This window comes from Magnolia sinica, chromosome 5 (genome assembly GCF_029962835.1).
Source record: "Magnolia sinica isolate HGM2019 chromosome 5, MsV1, whole genome shotgun sequence".
Classification (NCBI taxonomy): Eukaryota; Viridiplantae; Streptophyta; class Magnoliopsida; order Magnoliales; family Magnoliaceae; genus Magnolia; species Magnolia sinica.
In genome coordinates, this window is record NC_080577.1 from 31,810,289 (window position 1) to 31,827,298 (window position 17,010).

The 17,010-nt window shown below is 38.8% G+C and overlaps 2 protein-coding genes across 6 annotated transcripts in view; both read left to right on the plus strand.

The window, feature by feature from the left end:
- Window positions 1-1,200: 1,200 nt before the first annotated feature.
- Window positions 1,201-2,199, plus strand: LOC131245902 (histone H2AX-like). The gene is made up of 2 exons (XM_058245668.1): window positions 1,201-1,564; window positions 1,811-2,199. Exons 1-2 carry the CDS (start codon window positions 1,367-1,369, stop codon window positions 2,030-2,032), a joined length of 420 nt encoding a protein of 139 aa, XP_058101651.1. The 5' UTR covers window positions 1,201-1,366; the 3' UTR covers window positions 2,033-2,199.
- Window positions 2,200-3,563: 1,364 nt separating this feature from the next.
- Window positions 3,564-17,010, plus strand: part of LOC131245900 (uncharacterized) — a 32,238-nt gene continuing 18,791 nt past the window's right edge. Inside the window, exons 1-3 of one of the 5 annotated variants that reach the window (XM_058245666.1) lie at window positions 3,564-3,880; window positions 8,558-8,776; window positions 9,550-9,636. In XM_058245666.1, coding sequence (XP_058101649.1) covers window positions 3,647-3,880; window positions 8,558-8,776; window positions 9,550-9,636 — 540 coding nt within the window. In that variant the 5' untranslated portion in view covers window positions 3,564-3,646. The remainder of the gene's footprint in view (window positions 3,881-8,557; window positions 8,777-9,549; window positions 9,637-17,010) is intronic. The other 4 variants (XM_058245665.1, XM_058245664.1, XM_058245663.1 and 1 more) reach the window with 4 other exon arrangements.

The window sequence follows — 17,010 nt, forward strand, 5'->3', positions numbered from 1 at the left end:
GTCGTGGATTTGTCACGGACATCTCTATGGCCCCACACAGCCCAGGCACAGGAAACTCTATGAGCCCGGGGTCACAGGCAATCCACTTACCAGTTGCATGGTCGCGAGGCAATCCGCTTCCCGCGAGTTTCCGCCACTTGGCTAATCAAACGTGAATTTCTGCAATACTTATTCACGGACGCGGATTTCCCGCGGAAGTGCGCAGGGAACGCAGGTGGGGCCCACTGGGATGTTTTTGAGAAATCCTCACCGTCCATCCGTTTTATGAGTTCATTTTAGGACACGTTACCAAAAATGAACCGTATAATGCTCAAGTGAACCGTATAATGCTCAAGTCGGCAGAAAATGTGATAAATGAACGTCCACAGTTAAAATATTCGTGGGGCCACAAAAGTTTTGAATCATGCTAATATTTTTGTTTTCAGTTCATCCCAGTAGGAATATAGTTATTAACGGCATGGATGGCATGTAAACATCACTGTCGAACCTAGGAAAGTTTCAACGGTAGGACTTTCCCTAACTACCTTTTCCTTTAGTAAGACCCACTTGAGTCTTGGATCCTGTTCAAGTTTGGTCTAATCGCATAAAATTAGCTCACAAAATGGATGGACGGAGTGGATTACTGACAAACATCACGGTAGGCCCCACCTATGTTCCCAGCGCAGGAACTTCCTGCCAAAAGGCTTTCGCAGGAAATCCTCGTCGCTTATCCACGGAACTTTTTGATGTTCGGATTTGGCATAAAAAATCAAACAGATCCAAAATCTTAAATGGTCCACACCACGGGAATAATAGGCCTGAGAATGCCCACCATTGAAACTTTTGTGGGTCATCGTAATATCATAAGGTCGGAAACCCCAAAATATAACACTAACCAAAACTTACGCGGGCCAAGAAGGTTTCAATGGTAGGCGTCTCATCCCCAGCGTTTACTGCTGTGTGGTCCACCAGATATAGGGTCTTCTCGATTTTGGGCTCAGGTCCTTAAATGAGCGAGAGCAACTGGACGGAACGGATGTCCCACAGACATCATTGTGGGCCACGTTTTTATTGCACGTGCTCCGATTCGCGTAGCGGACTACCCACCGCAACACGAAACGCCACGTTGGCAATCTGCGATGGTCCGATCTGACGAATTAGATAAAAACACGTGTCCGCGACCTGCCCTTTCCTCACCCTATATAATGATTTGCAACTCGCCTTCTCTTAAGCTTTCTATCAGGAAACCGATCCGAGAAAAAGCCTCGCCGCCTCTGTTGATCTCCTCTAGATTAGGGTTTTTTCTCCTCTTTCTTGCAGATTCTTCAATTCAGAGGTCTTTTTCGTTTCTTTTTCTTTGCTAGGGTTAGGGTTTACAAGAGAGAAGATGAGTTCTTCAGCTTCAACGAAGGGAGGTCGGGGCAAGCCCAAGTCCTCCAAATCCGTCTCTCGATCTCAGAAGGCAGGCCTCCAGTTCCCCGTTGGAAGGATCGCCAGATTCCTCAAGGCTGGAAAGTACGCGGAGCGTGTTGGTGCCGGTGCTCCGGTCTATCTCTCTGCTGTTCTTGAATACCTTGCTGCAGAGGTGAGTGGAATCCGTTCTCACTTTTTCGTTGAGAGGCTGTAAGGTGATCTGTATTGGTTTCATTGAAATGTGTCGTGCCCATCCATGAGACCTAGCCCTGGGACTGTTTTTTTTTAGCGCAGGCCATGGTCCACGTGGGGCCCTTCTGATGAATTGCCTGAGTGTTGTGAATCCGCTACTGCTGCCTGCTTTTGCCATTTCCGTCATCATTATCATTCAATGTAATTTTTGTTTTGAAAATTGCAGGTCCTTGAGCTTGCTGGAAATGCTGCGAGGGATAACAAGAAGAATCGGATTGTTCCAAGGCATATACAGCTTGCGGTAAGAAACGATGAGGAACTCAGCAAGCTCTTGGGGACTGTTACAATTGCAAATGGTGGGGTTTTGCCTAATATCCATCAGACCCTGCTGCCAACAAAGCAGGGAAAAGGGAAGGGAGAGCCTGGATCTGCATCACAGGAGTTTTAGGATCTTTAGGGTTTCTCATACAGTTACATGATTGAGGGTAATTTGTAATATTTCATTTTGGACATTGGAAATGTATGCCTGAGTGTGAAGTCTCAGAATGAGATTGCTTCAAAAAAGACAGTTGGAAATGTACGCCTGGTTTTATGGAATAGAAGAAAGATAAATCATTTTGTGGTTGCCTTAATAAAATTCATGTTCAGTGCTATTGTTTTTATTGATCTGTATGGAATTACAATGTATTTCTATGGATCATTTGGCAGAAAGTGAATCCTGTCTAAGCAGAAAATGTCTTTCTAATTGGAGTAGAAATTACTATGGTTGTGTTATAATCTTGGATGTTTTGGGGGCTTTGAAATGGAAATGAAAACTACAAATGTGACTAAGATGAACCGTGATTGTTAAGTACAATCATATGATTAGAGCTGTTGAACAGGTCTATGATACAATCATGTAATTTGAACCTTCCATTAAGTCTAAAATGCATTTTAATGGTATCATACAAAAATCTCACTGATTTGGATGATCCAATGCATTTTAGTGGTATCATACAAAAATCTCACTAATTGGATGATCTAATGCATTTTAGTGATATCATACAAAAATCTCACTAATTGGATGATCCTATGCATTTTAGTGGTATCATACAAAAATCTCACTAATTGGATGATCCTATGCATTTTAGTGATATCATACAAAAATCTCACTGATTGGATGATCCTATCCTTATTTGATTTGGCCTAATTTTCCACAGCCATACATTTTTGAATCCATGAATGGGGTGGGGTGGTTACAATTGCCTAACAAAAGTGCTTCTTTGGAATAATAAGCAATCTATGACAGGCCTCAGCAAATAGATGGATCATATGTTGATTGGACCCACTTGTGTAAATTATCTTGAGTGTTCATATTAATGACCATTGGTCAAATGGTTCATGTCTCTGAGATTGCAAGTGATGCTTGCATGATAGCCCAAGAAATGTGCTCTGAACCTAAATAACAGTCTAGATCAATGGATTTGAGTGTCTAAGTGTTTGAGTGCAACTAGGAGCACTACAACTAAATAGTGATTTGAGATCACTAGAGCATCTCTCCTTTAATTGCATGTGAGTTGGCAGAATTATTATCATTGAATGCATTAGGTGTGATATTTTAGTTTTGCGGTGGAACTGATGATGCCGAGAACTTGCTGGAATATGATTGCCATTGCCATCATTTTTTCATTCAATTCCTTGGTGGATTAGGTGTCTTTGATGGCATATGATGCCTGTGATTGATTATTATGCAGTGTGATTTTTCCTCATTTTGGTTATTATTTCTGTGAATTTTTTAAATTTGTCATTTTCTTTTGGGTTTTGGGCACTTTTATCTCAGGTTTCTTTGTAATCAGTTATGGTACTTTTATTCCACCCCCCAGTTTCTTGTTTTTATGTTGGTGTTTTTCTGTCATTTTCTATCTCCTGGCCCTGGGGTCCCCTCCTTTGTTGTGTGGCTGGGAAGACAAGAAACTGAAGTCACCCTTTTGGATATTTTGTGAGGTGGTGGTTGCTTGGAGTTTAGCTTATGAGATAAATAGGCCTTTCTAGAAGAAGTTTTTCCTATGTTTTGAAGAACTGGATGTTGAAAGATATGGGCTTGGCAATTTACTACAGCAGTTTGATACCTCAGCCACGACTGAAGTCATTGAAGATTAGAGCTGTAGATGCTTATGAATCTGTGGTTTTGCGATCGCATGTTCTGGAAAGAGTGGATGAGGAGCTGGTGAAGGGGAATGAGAGGGCTGCTCTGTCTCTTGTCAAGGATTTGCAGGGAAAGCCTGGGGGGCTCCGGTGCTTTGGTGTGGCGAGGCAGGTTGGCTTCAGATTTTATTCTTTATACCATGTGTTTAATCTTACCTTTTAATAGTTGGTTACACTAGTAGATGTATGAAATAGTTGATGACTATTGCTCTTGGCTTTTGTTCTTGGCTGCTCCTGTCAACCATGATTTATTTTATTTATTTATTGTATTTCTTTCCCATGATTGTAGCTGCTAGGATTCATGGGTATGTTGTCGTAATTTGTTCTTACTGTATTCCCCATCATTGCCTTCAACCTGAAAGCTATTCTTGCAACATGGGTCTGTTGATTTCTTTCAACTGGGTGTACATTGCTTGACTGAAAATAGCAGCAAGAATGACATTATATTGAGAGGGCCAGTTTACTTGCTGAGTTTCCTGGGATGGTTATCTGGATTGATCCTACCAATGTTTGGATTTGGGAACAATTCATAGCAGCATCTAATTTCAATTTTCAAACAACAAAAAACAACAAACAATTTTGGGAATTTTCAAGAAGAATTCATTATAAAATTGGGATTTTTTTTCTTTGAATGACATGATATTGATGAGGGCTATAGACTAGTTGCCAAATTTCCTGGGATGGTTATCTGGATTGATCTAACCAATGTTTGGATTTGGGAACAATTCATAGCAGCAATTAATTTCAATTTGAAAACAATAAAAAAAAATTTTGGTTAATTTTCAAGAGGAATTCATTATAAAATTTCTCCCTAAATTATAGTTATACAGTATCTTTGAATTGACTTTTTTGGATTCTTTTTTAAATTATTGGCTAATTTGTGAATAATCTGTGTATTATTCACAAATAAAAAGCAAGTGGTGATTTATTAAATAATTCAGGGGACGGAACATGTAATTTCCTTTGTTTCTGTACGGTGAATGAATTTGGGAAGGAGCAACTGTCTTGGTGTCTTTTGAGCTGTATATGGCTGATGTGCAATCTTTTTGACTGAGGCTATGGTCTATGGGTTGTCTCTTTATAAGTTATAACCTTTTCCTTTTGATTACTAAGAATTATCTTCACCTCTTAAAAAAACGATTTTAGTGTGATTATCTCCTACATTTCTGTTCATTTATGGTGGTCTTAGATTGCAAAGGTCTTGCAACAAGCATTTAAAGGCTATCTGCCCATCTCTCATTTTAATCCCTTGGTCCCTATTTGGACACAATTGCACAAAAGGTGTCTGCAAAAGGGGATTCAAGCTAGGCCCACCTGACAAAAACCAATTGGACCGTCTTTCGTCGAGTCGGCATTTTAGCACCTATTTTGTGGACTGGGATGGTGAAACAGGAGTTTGCAAAGTGCATCAAACGCACATTGAAAGCCCTGGTTTGGTTCAGGAGGGATTTTATACCATTAACGCCCCTCAAAAGGGTGCATCCAATTGGGCCCTTAGTTTGGCTTGTTGGGTGTTGAACCTAGATGTGTTGATACAGGTTTTCCTGGTCTTTGGCATTGAGGATTCGATTGAAGCAGAAACAAGTGTCACCAGCAAATTTTTATTGTTCAGGGGTGACTTTATTATTGAGGGGCTTAGAATGTTGTGACTCTTGTAGTTTTGCTTCTTCTTTAGATGTTTCTTTTTGCAAGTGAGAGATCCTAATACCTCTAAAAAAAGTGAGAGCCTAATGAGATAGTCGACAATCTCACTGCGTAAGGAGTACACAAGGGAGGAATTCTTTTTCAAAAATCCTTTTTTTAACTGTTTATGTCTATTGTTTTTAAAATTAATGAAGTTCTTAAGTCAATATATCCTTCATTTTTCAAAACAATACAACCACCTCCTTTTTTAGATGGAGGAAGTCTTTTTCCTTTCTTTTCTATTTTGATCCAGTTAGCTTTTCTTTGCCTTTTCAGCAATATGTAATTGCCTGCCTAGATTTCTCTCCAACTGCCTGCCTGGATTGTTCTTTTATAGCATAATTGTTTTGATCTTCCTATATATATATATATATATATATATAAAATATTCTTCACCTTTCGAAAAAAGAAAAGCTCAATATTATTAACCTTCACCTTTAGGGCTTGTTTGGGAGCTTGTATTTGGAATGCATAGGAATCCAAATCACAAGTACACTAGAATCAAAGTGATTTTGAATCCTCAATTGTGTTTGACAGCTTGTAATTGGAATAAATTTGGATTCTTTAGTATATTTACAGGAACCTGAATTTGATTAATTAAATCATCTTCAATATCCCAAATTAGTGTACGTATGTGATATTTGACAAAATGATTGTAATAAGCCCATTGAAATATGTACTTTGGCCAAAATGAGAAAATTTTAAGCCTCGAGTGGGCGACAAACGTAAGGATCACAAACGAGCGACTTGCCAATGCTTTTTAATCATCTGTTAGACAGCCAACGTTTGGATAATTCGAATCATTCTATTGGTATTATTTTAATGATGCACCCGACAATTGAATTGTTTGAGGGTAACATCAGTGTACCACATCTACAAGGGATTGCTAGCCCGGCAACACCTTTGTTACACGTGCGAATTTCCTGCCTTCCAAAAAAGGTATTTCATTCCAATTACACCGGAATCATGGCATGAAGGCGAGATTTCAAAACATGCCAAAATTATGTATTTCATTTACCTTTGTTCCACTTGCCTCTGAATCCACACTACCAAGTGATGGATTTGGGACAAAATCCCCCAAATCTTCTCAAATCCCCTCAAATACACCCAAATACAAGTTGCCAAACAGCACCTTATTTATCATGGTTTTGGGAATCCATATATAGTGCATGAACTGCTGACGTAGTTTCTTGGACTTGATTAGTGAGCAGTGTTTCTTACTAATTCTATTGGGCATCTCTAGGAATGAAGGAACCATCCATCTTGAACTCCTCTCTGTCTTATCTTGGGCCTTTGCATATTTCATAAAAACAGTAAAAACCCAGAAAGAAAGCCACAAACTTAAAGCTATTACGTTATTTGAGAATCTAAAGCTACTGTACATTTCAAATGTGTACATTGGTTTGTGAATATTAGAATGCACCTGTAAATAAGGGTGCATTTGGAAGCTGCTATATTTTCATTGAATGAATTGGTGATTGTGTTCAGTTCAGCTGCTGCATTACCTTGCTTGCCATTTCAAGATGGTTTTTGGATTTCCTTCCTTTTGCACAACACAACAACAACAACTTACATTTTCTATGTTCGGTAGTAAAGCCTGGAATTGTACCATTTCAACTAGTGAATGCATTAAAAAAAAAAAAAAAAAAACTTCTTCAAGGTCATACATATTCTTTATGGCCCTTGAAGACAGATGCAATGTATGGCTTCCAGATTATTCAATAAGTTGATTGTGATTGATGACACGCCTGTATGGCCATTGTGGCATAATCCTTCTTAACTAGAAGACTCCATATATGTGGACCAGGGTTTAAATCCTTGAAACTTGCCTGGGAAGTCCTGAGTTGGAGATTGGAGAAGTAGTGCGAGAACTGGTTGGCAGACTCTAAAGGCAAAGGTTGTACACACAAGGAAACATGCTGGTGGGAGATAACAAGATTACGAAGAACTAAAAATGAGGAAAATTTTAAAAGAGATGAAAATGCTAAAAAGGAAGTGAAAGGGGGAACAAGGCCAAATATAAGGTGTCTGTCATAGGAAAGAAGATTAGTGTCGAGTTATACGTACCAATCAATAATTGGCAAAAACCCTTGTTAGTTGCCAACAAATAGAGAATAAACACCCTCATAATGGACAACAGAATAAATTTACAGCAGCTTTCTAGTTTATTCAATTAGAGAAATATAGAAGAAGGATCACTCTTCAGAAATGTATGCAAAAGAATGCCTCAAAAGTTTTATTGTAATCAACCAATGGTGCAGAATGATCCATACATGGCCTATATCCTATGAATAAGCATTCTACAAAAGAATCCCACCGAGAAATTTAGCTCAAGTGACATACATGCCTTCATACCATAAAATCCCACTTGGCAATTTAACTCAAGTGACACTTTTGATGGTATGATTATTGTCTAGCAAAGCTTTAAGAGATCTATTGATTGGTGGAATTATACAAAGCTATTTGGGCTGTTTGGTACCTATGCTAGATAATTTTTATCATCATTTATTTTTTTTGCTGCCTCATTCACTTTGTTTTGTCAGAAGTGCATTATGCTAGAATTTTTTCTTCCTATCATCTCTTTCAGATCTTTCAAAATGGCCAACATATTTACTGGCATTTTAACCTGTCATTTTTAAGAACATGTCACCATGTAAATCCTGTATTTTGAAGAGTAACTATTGTATCCTTCGGCTGATGCCCTCTAATGTACTCGGGTTTTCGAGTCCGCAAATGGGGGTCATGGATGGACCATACCCCAAAAATCTCCTCAGTAGCCCCAAAAAACTCCTTGATAGGAGAATCCTAACCCTTCTGATTTGTGGCCTAGAAATAGCCAGTTGAGAAGAGGATACAGCCATGGTCCACATTCAACCAACAAAAGCACCAATATGGCAGGTATTCCAACCTGGGTGATTTTTGGTGATGGTTCATTTGTGGTGGGTCGGAACTGATCAATGGTCTGGATTACTGAACCATGGTTCCACCAATCGTTAGAACTGAAAGGTGAGTCTAGGTACCCTAGAACTGTGCAAAATCTTGGCTTAAGCTTCTATAACCCTTCTCATTCAAATATGCTCTACTTAATATAAAAAACATGGTACAGGTACCCCAGAGACTCTACACCTTGGATGAACTAAAGCTCAATGGCATTGAGACATCATCCCTTCTATCACCAGTGGACACGACACTCGGTTCAATTGAAAGAAATCTTCAATTTGCTGCAGTTTTAGGAGGGCTTTCTGCATGGGTTCTATTTGGTCTTAATCAGCTACAAATTCTATTGTTATCTGTGGGATTTCTGTTTCTATGGTCGGTTGACCTGGTAAGCTCTTTATTCTGTAGCTCTATACCATGTCTCTCTTTTGGAAAACCATTCGACGTAGAATCCTTGGCCCTCATTCGGCAGTGGAGTCCAGTGCTAATTTAGTTATAGTTTCAAATTGGTATTTACATAAAGAGTATAAATGCTAAATGCCCTGACTTCCTATACATTTTTCCGCACACAAATTCCCATGGGAAATGTGGCAGACTTTTTTACGTGATCAGGGCCATCCATTCTGCAATCCACACTGTAATGGGCTATGACCAAAGATCAGTCCAATTGGACAGTCCTAGCTGCTTGATTTGAGGAAAAAAGGCAAGTCCTTGGGCCCTGTTCTGATTGAGCAGTTAGGATGGTCTGATAGGCCTGATTTTTTGAACCATGCTCATGTATGGTGAGTCCACTGGATGAGTGGTTTGGGTCTTGTACAAGTCTGCCATACATTCCTGTGTCAGCTTGTGTAAAAATGTGTAGAGTTAGCATTTTGTCATACTCTTGCCCTCCTTAAAGCTCCTGGTAACAAAGGAAATTCTAGAAACAGTTTTTTGCTGGAAGAAACTGGTAAACAACCAATATCATGCTGCATTCTTTCAGGCTTTACCATTATTAGAACTTTTGGAGGGAAAAACCTGACGAAAAGGGCTCAAGATGATCTTATGTCTCTTTTTTTGAAGGATGTCCCACTCAGACTTGCACATTAATATTTCAGTCATCTATTTATTATGAAATGCTCATTTTGCAGTTGAGTCGCAAACTTATTTTTTATTTGGCAGGTTGTTTTTGGTGGAGGGGTGGGTAGTTTGGTGCTTGATACAATCGGCCATACCATCAGTCAGAAGTATCATAATAGAGTTATTCAAGTAAGATATTTCTCTATTTTACTATATATTGTCTCAGAGGAAATAATCTTCCAATAATCATTGTTTAAATAAATAGAGACCTAGGTGTCTGTGAATCTGTAATAGGTTTTTGACATGATTTGGATCTCAACATAACAACCAAACTTGCAGAATTATCAGGTGTATATACAGAATATGCCATCATGTCGTCATCATCATCGAACCTTATCCCAACTAATTGGGGTCAGCTATACAAATCATGTTACGCCATTCTAGTTCATCACAGCCCATATCTTCAGTTAAAGCATAGGCCCTCAAGTCTCAAAGGCTTTTCTTACTAACTCCACTCATATGTGCCAAACCGAAAAGGAAGGGGGGGGATGTGGTGGCTGTGGCTCCTCACACCCATTCTCTTATGTTTAAGGTTGAACTAAACACTAATAACTAAATTACAATTATACTCTCTTGCTTAAACAACTACTTAAAACATATCCCATGAGCCGAAAACACTACTAAACTTTACAAATCAAGCCCAATTGACAAATTTAACACTCCCCCTTAAGCTAGAGCATAGATATCGTGCATGTCCAACTTGGAGATGAGCTTATCGAACTGAGACTTCCCAAGTGCTTGGTGAATAAGTATGCAATATGATCATGTGATGAATTGACAATCGATGTTTATATGCCTTATTCTCTCATGAAACACTGGATTATTGGCAATGTATAATGGCTTGATTGTTGCAGTGTCAAGGTGTTGGGACTTGAACTACAAAACCCAATTCTTCGAGAAAAGATTTCAGCTAGATAAGCTTGCAATATGTGTGTGTCATTGACCTATATTCAGCTTCATCACTCGACTTGGCAACTACGTTTTGCTTCTTACTTTTTCAAGTAACCATGTTACTACCCTAGAAAGTGCAATAACCCGTAGTCAACCTCTTATCAAATATCAACCCTGCATAATTTGCATTTGAATAACCAACAACCTGAAGATGACCATGAGACCTGTATAGGATATCCTTCCCAGGTGAACACTTCAAATACCCGAGGATCCTCATAAATGCTTCTAGATGTAGCTCGTCATACAAGGGTCTACTAACAACCCTCCTTTAGGCCTAAGTTTGAGATTAGGGTCGGTTGGAGTATCTACATATTTGGCACCTAACATCCCCATCTCTTTCAACAAGGCACAAATATATTTTCTCTGAAATAGGTTTATTCCATCTTTAGCATAAATTGACTAACCACATTGATTGAAAAGGCAATATCAGGCATGACGATAGTCAAATAGATGAGCTTGCCAGCGAGTCTCCTATACATACAAGGATATGTTAACGACTCTCCTTCTTCAGGCTCAAGTTTGTGACTGGGGTTCATTGGGGTGTCTACATGTTTGGCACCTAACGTTCCCATCTCTTCCAACAAGTCACAAATATATTTTCTCTGACATAGATTTATTCTAGCTTTAGATCTTGTCACTTCAATGCCTAGAAAATATGGAAGAAGACCAAGGTCTTTGATTTGAAACCAAGTGTGAAGATGCAACTTTAGCTTCTCAATACCCTCAAAATCATCACATGTCACTATAATATCATTTATATGCACAACAAATATTATGTAGCCAGAGGTGAAGTGTGTCGAGAAAAGCGAGGATCTATTTTACTCCTCTTCAATCCAAATGACGCCACCACACGATTAAACTTCTCAAATCAGGCTTGTGGTGATTGCTTCAATCCATATACACTTGTTTAATTTGCACACTTTAGAAGGCTCCCCCTGAGCCATATATTCAGCATGTTGTTCCATGTAGACTTTTTTTTTTTTTGCAAGTCTCTATGCAGAAACACGCTCTTCACATCTTGTTGAAAGAAAGGCCAATAATTATTTATAGCTATTGATATAACAACCCAAAATGAATTGAGCTTTAGCCACAGGTGAAAATCCATAAAATCTACTCCATAAATCTAGTTATACCCCTTGGCGATCAACTTGGTTTTGTAACGATCAATTGATCTATCGAGTAGAAACTAATGCGTAAACCCATCTACAATTGACCGAAGTCTTACCCAATGGGAGATAAGTTGATTTCCGAGTATTATTAGAGGACATAGCTTCCATTTTTTTCATCCATAGTTCTTTCCTAAATTTCATCTAGCAATGCCTCCTGAACTAACTTAAGAATGGATACAACAGACAAGGTAAGAGCAAACTTCAAATATTTTATGGACATGTGGTTGAAGGTGATAAAGTTGGAAATCGGATGAGTAACACGAGAACGTTTACTTCTTTTTTTTTTTTTTTACTACAATAAGCAGATTGTTGGTAAGCTTAAGGGCGTGTTTGATTTTCCGGTGAAATGGTAAATGCGGTGTAAAAACGTAATAATTACTTTACTCTGCATTTACAACTTACCTTATTTGACTACTTACTTTTTAACACAAAAACCAAAAATATTACAAAATATCTGTGGGTCCCACTGTGATGCATTTCGCTTATCTACACCGTTCATCCATTATTCCAGTTGAATTCATAGCATGAGTAAAAAATTGAGGCATATCCAATACTCAATTGGATCACGTCATACAAAAAAGGGAATCGAATACTTACCGTTAAAAACTTTGTAGGGCCACTGTTTCTTTTGGCGTGGGCCACTTGAGTGTTGGATCCGCTTCATTTTTTGTCTCATGCTCCAAAATATTGTAATAAAACAGACTGACGGAATGGATATATCATTCGCATTACCTTGCAGTTCAAAAATTAAAATTACATCTTTTGAACCAATTTCATAGGCACAAATTCCCATGAATTTTCAAACGCAGTGAAATTGTAATAATTACTATTTCCCAGGTATTTCCCATTTCTTTGAAAAACAAACAGGCCCTAATAGACTCGAACTAATTAATAACTTTTGTAGGTGTAGTAGTCTATTGTTTTGTTTTTTTTTTTTATTTTTTAAGGATGACAATTTATTAAAGAAGTGGCAAAGCCAAAAAAAAAAAAAAAAACCAAAAAACAAGAAAAACCACCCCAACGGGCACTTAAAGCCCCCCCTCATAACAAAATGACCTCCACGGGATTGCCCATAATGTTCCTAAAGTACCTTCTATTTCTTTCCTTCTAGATGGCGCACAACCTCACTAATAAGAGTAATCTCCACTCTTTAGAAGCATCCCCACCTAAGTGCCGGAAAAAAATCACCAATGCGATCCAAAAGAACCCAAGTGATGCCAAAGAATTGAAAGATGAAAGACCACACCTCCCTGGAGAAACTACAATGCATGAACAAATGTGGAACTGACTCCTCATCCTTCAGGCAAAGAGGGCACGCATTGGTAAGGAAGAAACCCCTCTTATGAAGGTTGTCAATAGTCAACACCTTATTCCACCCCACTAACCAAGCAAAGCCATTGCTTTAGACAAAGCGCCATAGGACCAAGATGGAAAGTGTGCGCCTTAGCTACCACTCTGCTTTGGCCAATAACGAGGGAAGAGTGAAAAGATCTCATCGAAAATATCCCAAACTTATCCCTAATCCATCGCATTGAATCGACCCCATCCGATATCGAGACCCCTTTCACTCTTGAAGCTCTACCTCTCGGAGGGCTCTTCTGCATAACGGATTCCAAACCCCATGGTTACCCATGAGTGGGAAGCAACGACTGACAAAAATATCTGGATCCAAAGTAGTGAGGGCAAGATTCAAGGAAATGTCTTACAGGGCTTGCTCACCAGGCCAGATATCCTTCCAATATATGATCCTCACCTCATCCCCCCCCACCCAAACCCCCCGAACTTCCAAATCCATATCCCCAATAACGCTTCATTCATAGATGCCAACGGATGGATACCCACCCCTTGCCTCTTTTGGCCTGCACACATTCGACCACTTCATAAGGTGGAACTTCTTCTTAACTTCCCCAGCTACGAGCAAAGACATGAAATAAAAGGGAAAGATTAGAGCGTACTGTTACAGAAAGCACAATACGATTCCCGGATAATGTGCTGCTTTTCCACCCTAACAATTTCCTCTCGAATCTTTTAATAACAGGATCCCACAATCCTTTCTTCGCTTTTCCAATACACAATGGAAGGCTCAAATAGGTCGTCAGGAAGGATTCCACATGACAACCAAACACCTCATCTTGCAACTGAATGCCCAATAATGAAGGTTTTTTTTTTTTTTCCTTGCAAATTTACATCAAGACCCACCACCATTTCAAACCAGAACGAAGCCATACGATGATTCCTAACCTAGATCGCATCTGATTCACAAAATAAAATTGTATCATCTGCAAATTGTAGATGAGACACTTGGAAATCCCTTGATCCCACTTGGAAACCCCGTAAGAAGACCAGGGTACCCCTCTAGCTAGGATTCTGCTCGAGGCTTCTGCCACCACAACAAAAAGAAAAGGTGATAGTGGGCCACCTTGCCTTACCTTAGAAGACTTGAAGTAACCCTTTGACGAACCATTAATTAGGATCGAGAACTTCGCTGACTCCACATATTCACGAATCTACTTTCTCCATTTGACTCCACATCCCAAGCGGCCAAGCATGTAATCAAGAAAAGTCCAATCGACATGATCGTATGCTTTCTCCAAATCCAACTTACCCCCTTGCCTTATGTCACAAATTAACCACTTTGTTAGCAACAAGAGATCTTTATGGGATTTGTCTTCCTTCAACAAAAGCACTCTGCATTTTCGATATGACATGGCCCGAGGAACCCTGGAAGCGAGAAGCAAGAATCTTCACAAGTATCTTGTATGGAGCTCTGATAAGGCTAATTGGACGAAAATCTTTAAGACTCTTGGCCCCCCTCCTTTGGAATGAGGACGATAAAGGAAGCCCCCAATTCTATAGCTAGATTACCATGCATAAAAAAAAAATCTCTTACGAAAGCTATCACATCATCCTTAAGCATATCCCAAAATAATTGGAAGAAAGCTATAGGAAACCCATCAGGGCCCAACGCCTTATCCCTTCCCAAATCCTTAACTGCCTTTTTTACTTCCTCTTTTGAGATCTCCCTTTCCAGAAAATGGGCTTCTTCACTTGAGATCATGTCGATTGTGTGGATTTAGGAGGAATAGTTTGTAATACCTGATTTTTCTCTTTTTCCTGTAATATGTCTATGTGTGGTGGCATTTCAACATCAAAATTTGAAGGAAATACATTAGGCAAAGAAACTTTCATATATGTGGTTTTGACAATGCTCTCATTTTTAACATAGGATTGGACGTTTTTTTAAAAATGTAACATCAATGATCACAAAATGTTTATGAAGTGTAGGAGAATAGCATTGATAATCCTTTTGAGTACGAGAATATTTCAGAAAAATGCGTTTAATAGAATGAGGAGCAAGTTTATCTTGATTTGACTCAAATATATGAACAAAGCAAGTAAAAGTAAAACTAAACATTTTGGGAGGAATATAAAAAACTGATTGATCAAGAAAAAACAATGAGAATGACGTTTTACCATCTAAAATCGATGAGGACATTCTTGATCAAATGACACACAATAAGGATTGCATCACTCAAGAAGCATTGTGGGACATTAATTTCTAATAACAAAGCACGGGTAACTTCAACTAGATGTATGTTCTTGCACTCAGCCACCTCCTTTTGTTGAGGTGTGTAAGTACAAGAGGTTTGATGAATGATACATTAACTTTGTAAATTGGTTTGAAAATCTTGAGAAGCAAATTCCAATGCATTATCTAACACAAGCACACACAATTTTACACCAAATTGAGTTTTTATTTTATCATGAAAATTCTGAAATGCATGAAAGACTTCCAGACTATGTTTTCTTTGATATTACTATGTCATTCTAGACTAATCATCAATAAAGAGAACAAAGTACTTAAGTTAAAACGTAACAAAGTAGGGACTTGCACTGGTTCCCACACATCATAGTAAACTAATTTATATGGAACATCACTTCTTGAATCAATTCTAGATGAAAAGTTGACTCTATGATGTTTACTAATCTAGCATGCTTCACACTCCAAATTAGACACATTTTGAAAGGATGGAACGGGAGTCTGTAGGTTCTAGAGAGAAGGATGACCCAAATGACGATGCCATTGAATTGTCAAACCCTCAAGAAGCACTTCCACACTAAATGATTTTCTCTGCAAGTAGTAACTAGTACGAACCATTCCTCTCACAACCTCTACCAATCGTCTTATCCGTCTTAAGGTCCTAAAAGAAACAATACGAAGGAAGGAGGAGACTGAGTAGTTTAACAACTTTGTTAGTTTACTTACAGATAAAAGACAAGAATTTGGGTGCATATAGAACAAAAAACAAGGAGACTGATGCATTAGGCTGAGCTAATGTAATATCATAGGATGACACACCATTAGCTAATGTAACAAATATATTTTGATGAAACACAATCAATGGAAGAAAAAGAACTATGGTTACCAAAGATATGATCTGTCCTAGAATCAATGATCTAGGAAGAGGAATGAGATGACAAGAGGCATGCTTTACCAGACTGGGCCAAAGTGGCTGTAGAGGTAGAATGAACATTGTTGGACATAGAGCCACTAGAAGAGAGGAACCATGCATATTCCTCCCGTGGTAGTGTAACACTAATTTGAGACCTCTTGTTGATAATTTAGCCTTTAATCACTTGTCGATAATCTAACCTTTGATCCCATCTCTCCAGAGGAGGCCTTCACTCTTAAGGTCCCTATTTGAATTAAGGAAGTCAAGGAAGTTGTTTGGGAGTTGGGGAAGAATAAAGCCCCAGGTCTAGATGGTTTTCCATTTGCCTTCTTCCAATCTTTCTGGGATCTTATCAAGTTTGACTTGCTAGCTTTTGCTGAAGAGTTTCATGGCTCTAGTCGCATCATAACTAAGTTAGGTTGTTCTTTCCTAGCTCTTGTCCCCAAGGTGGAAGGTGCTGATAGACTAAAGAATTTCAGACCTATCAATCTTATTGGCAGTCCTTATAAGATTGTAGCCAAGATTTTAAGTCAAAGAACTAGGGTGGTTCTTCCTAAGGTCATTTCGCATTTCCTGAGTGCGTTTGGTAGGTAGATCCTCGACAATGCTTTGGTGGCTCATGAATGTTTGGAGTCTTGATGCAAGGCAGGTAGATAGGGTGTTATTGGTAAATTGGATCTAGAAAAAGCGTATGATCATGTGGCTTAGTCCCTTTTAGATTACATGCCATCTCATATGGGTTTTTGTGAGAAGTGGAGAAGTTGGATCTATTCTTGTGTTTCTTTAGCTAAGTTTTCGATGTTGATTAATGGGTCTCCATTGTTTTTTTTAAAGCCACTTGGGCCTCTGCCAAGGGGATTCCCTCTCCCCCTTCTCGTTTGTTGTGGTGGTCGAGGCCCTTAGCAAGATGTTATTTAAAAGCCAAGTCG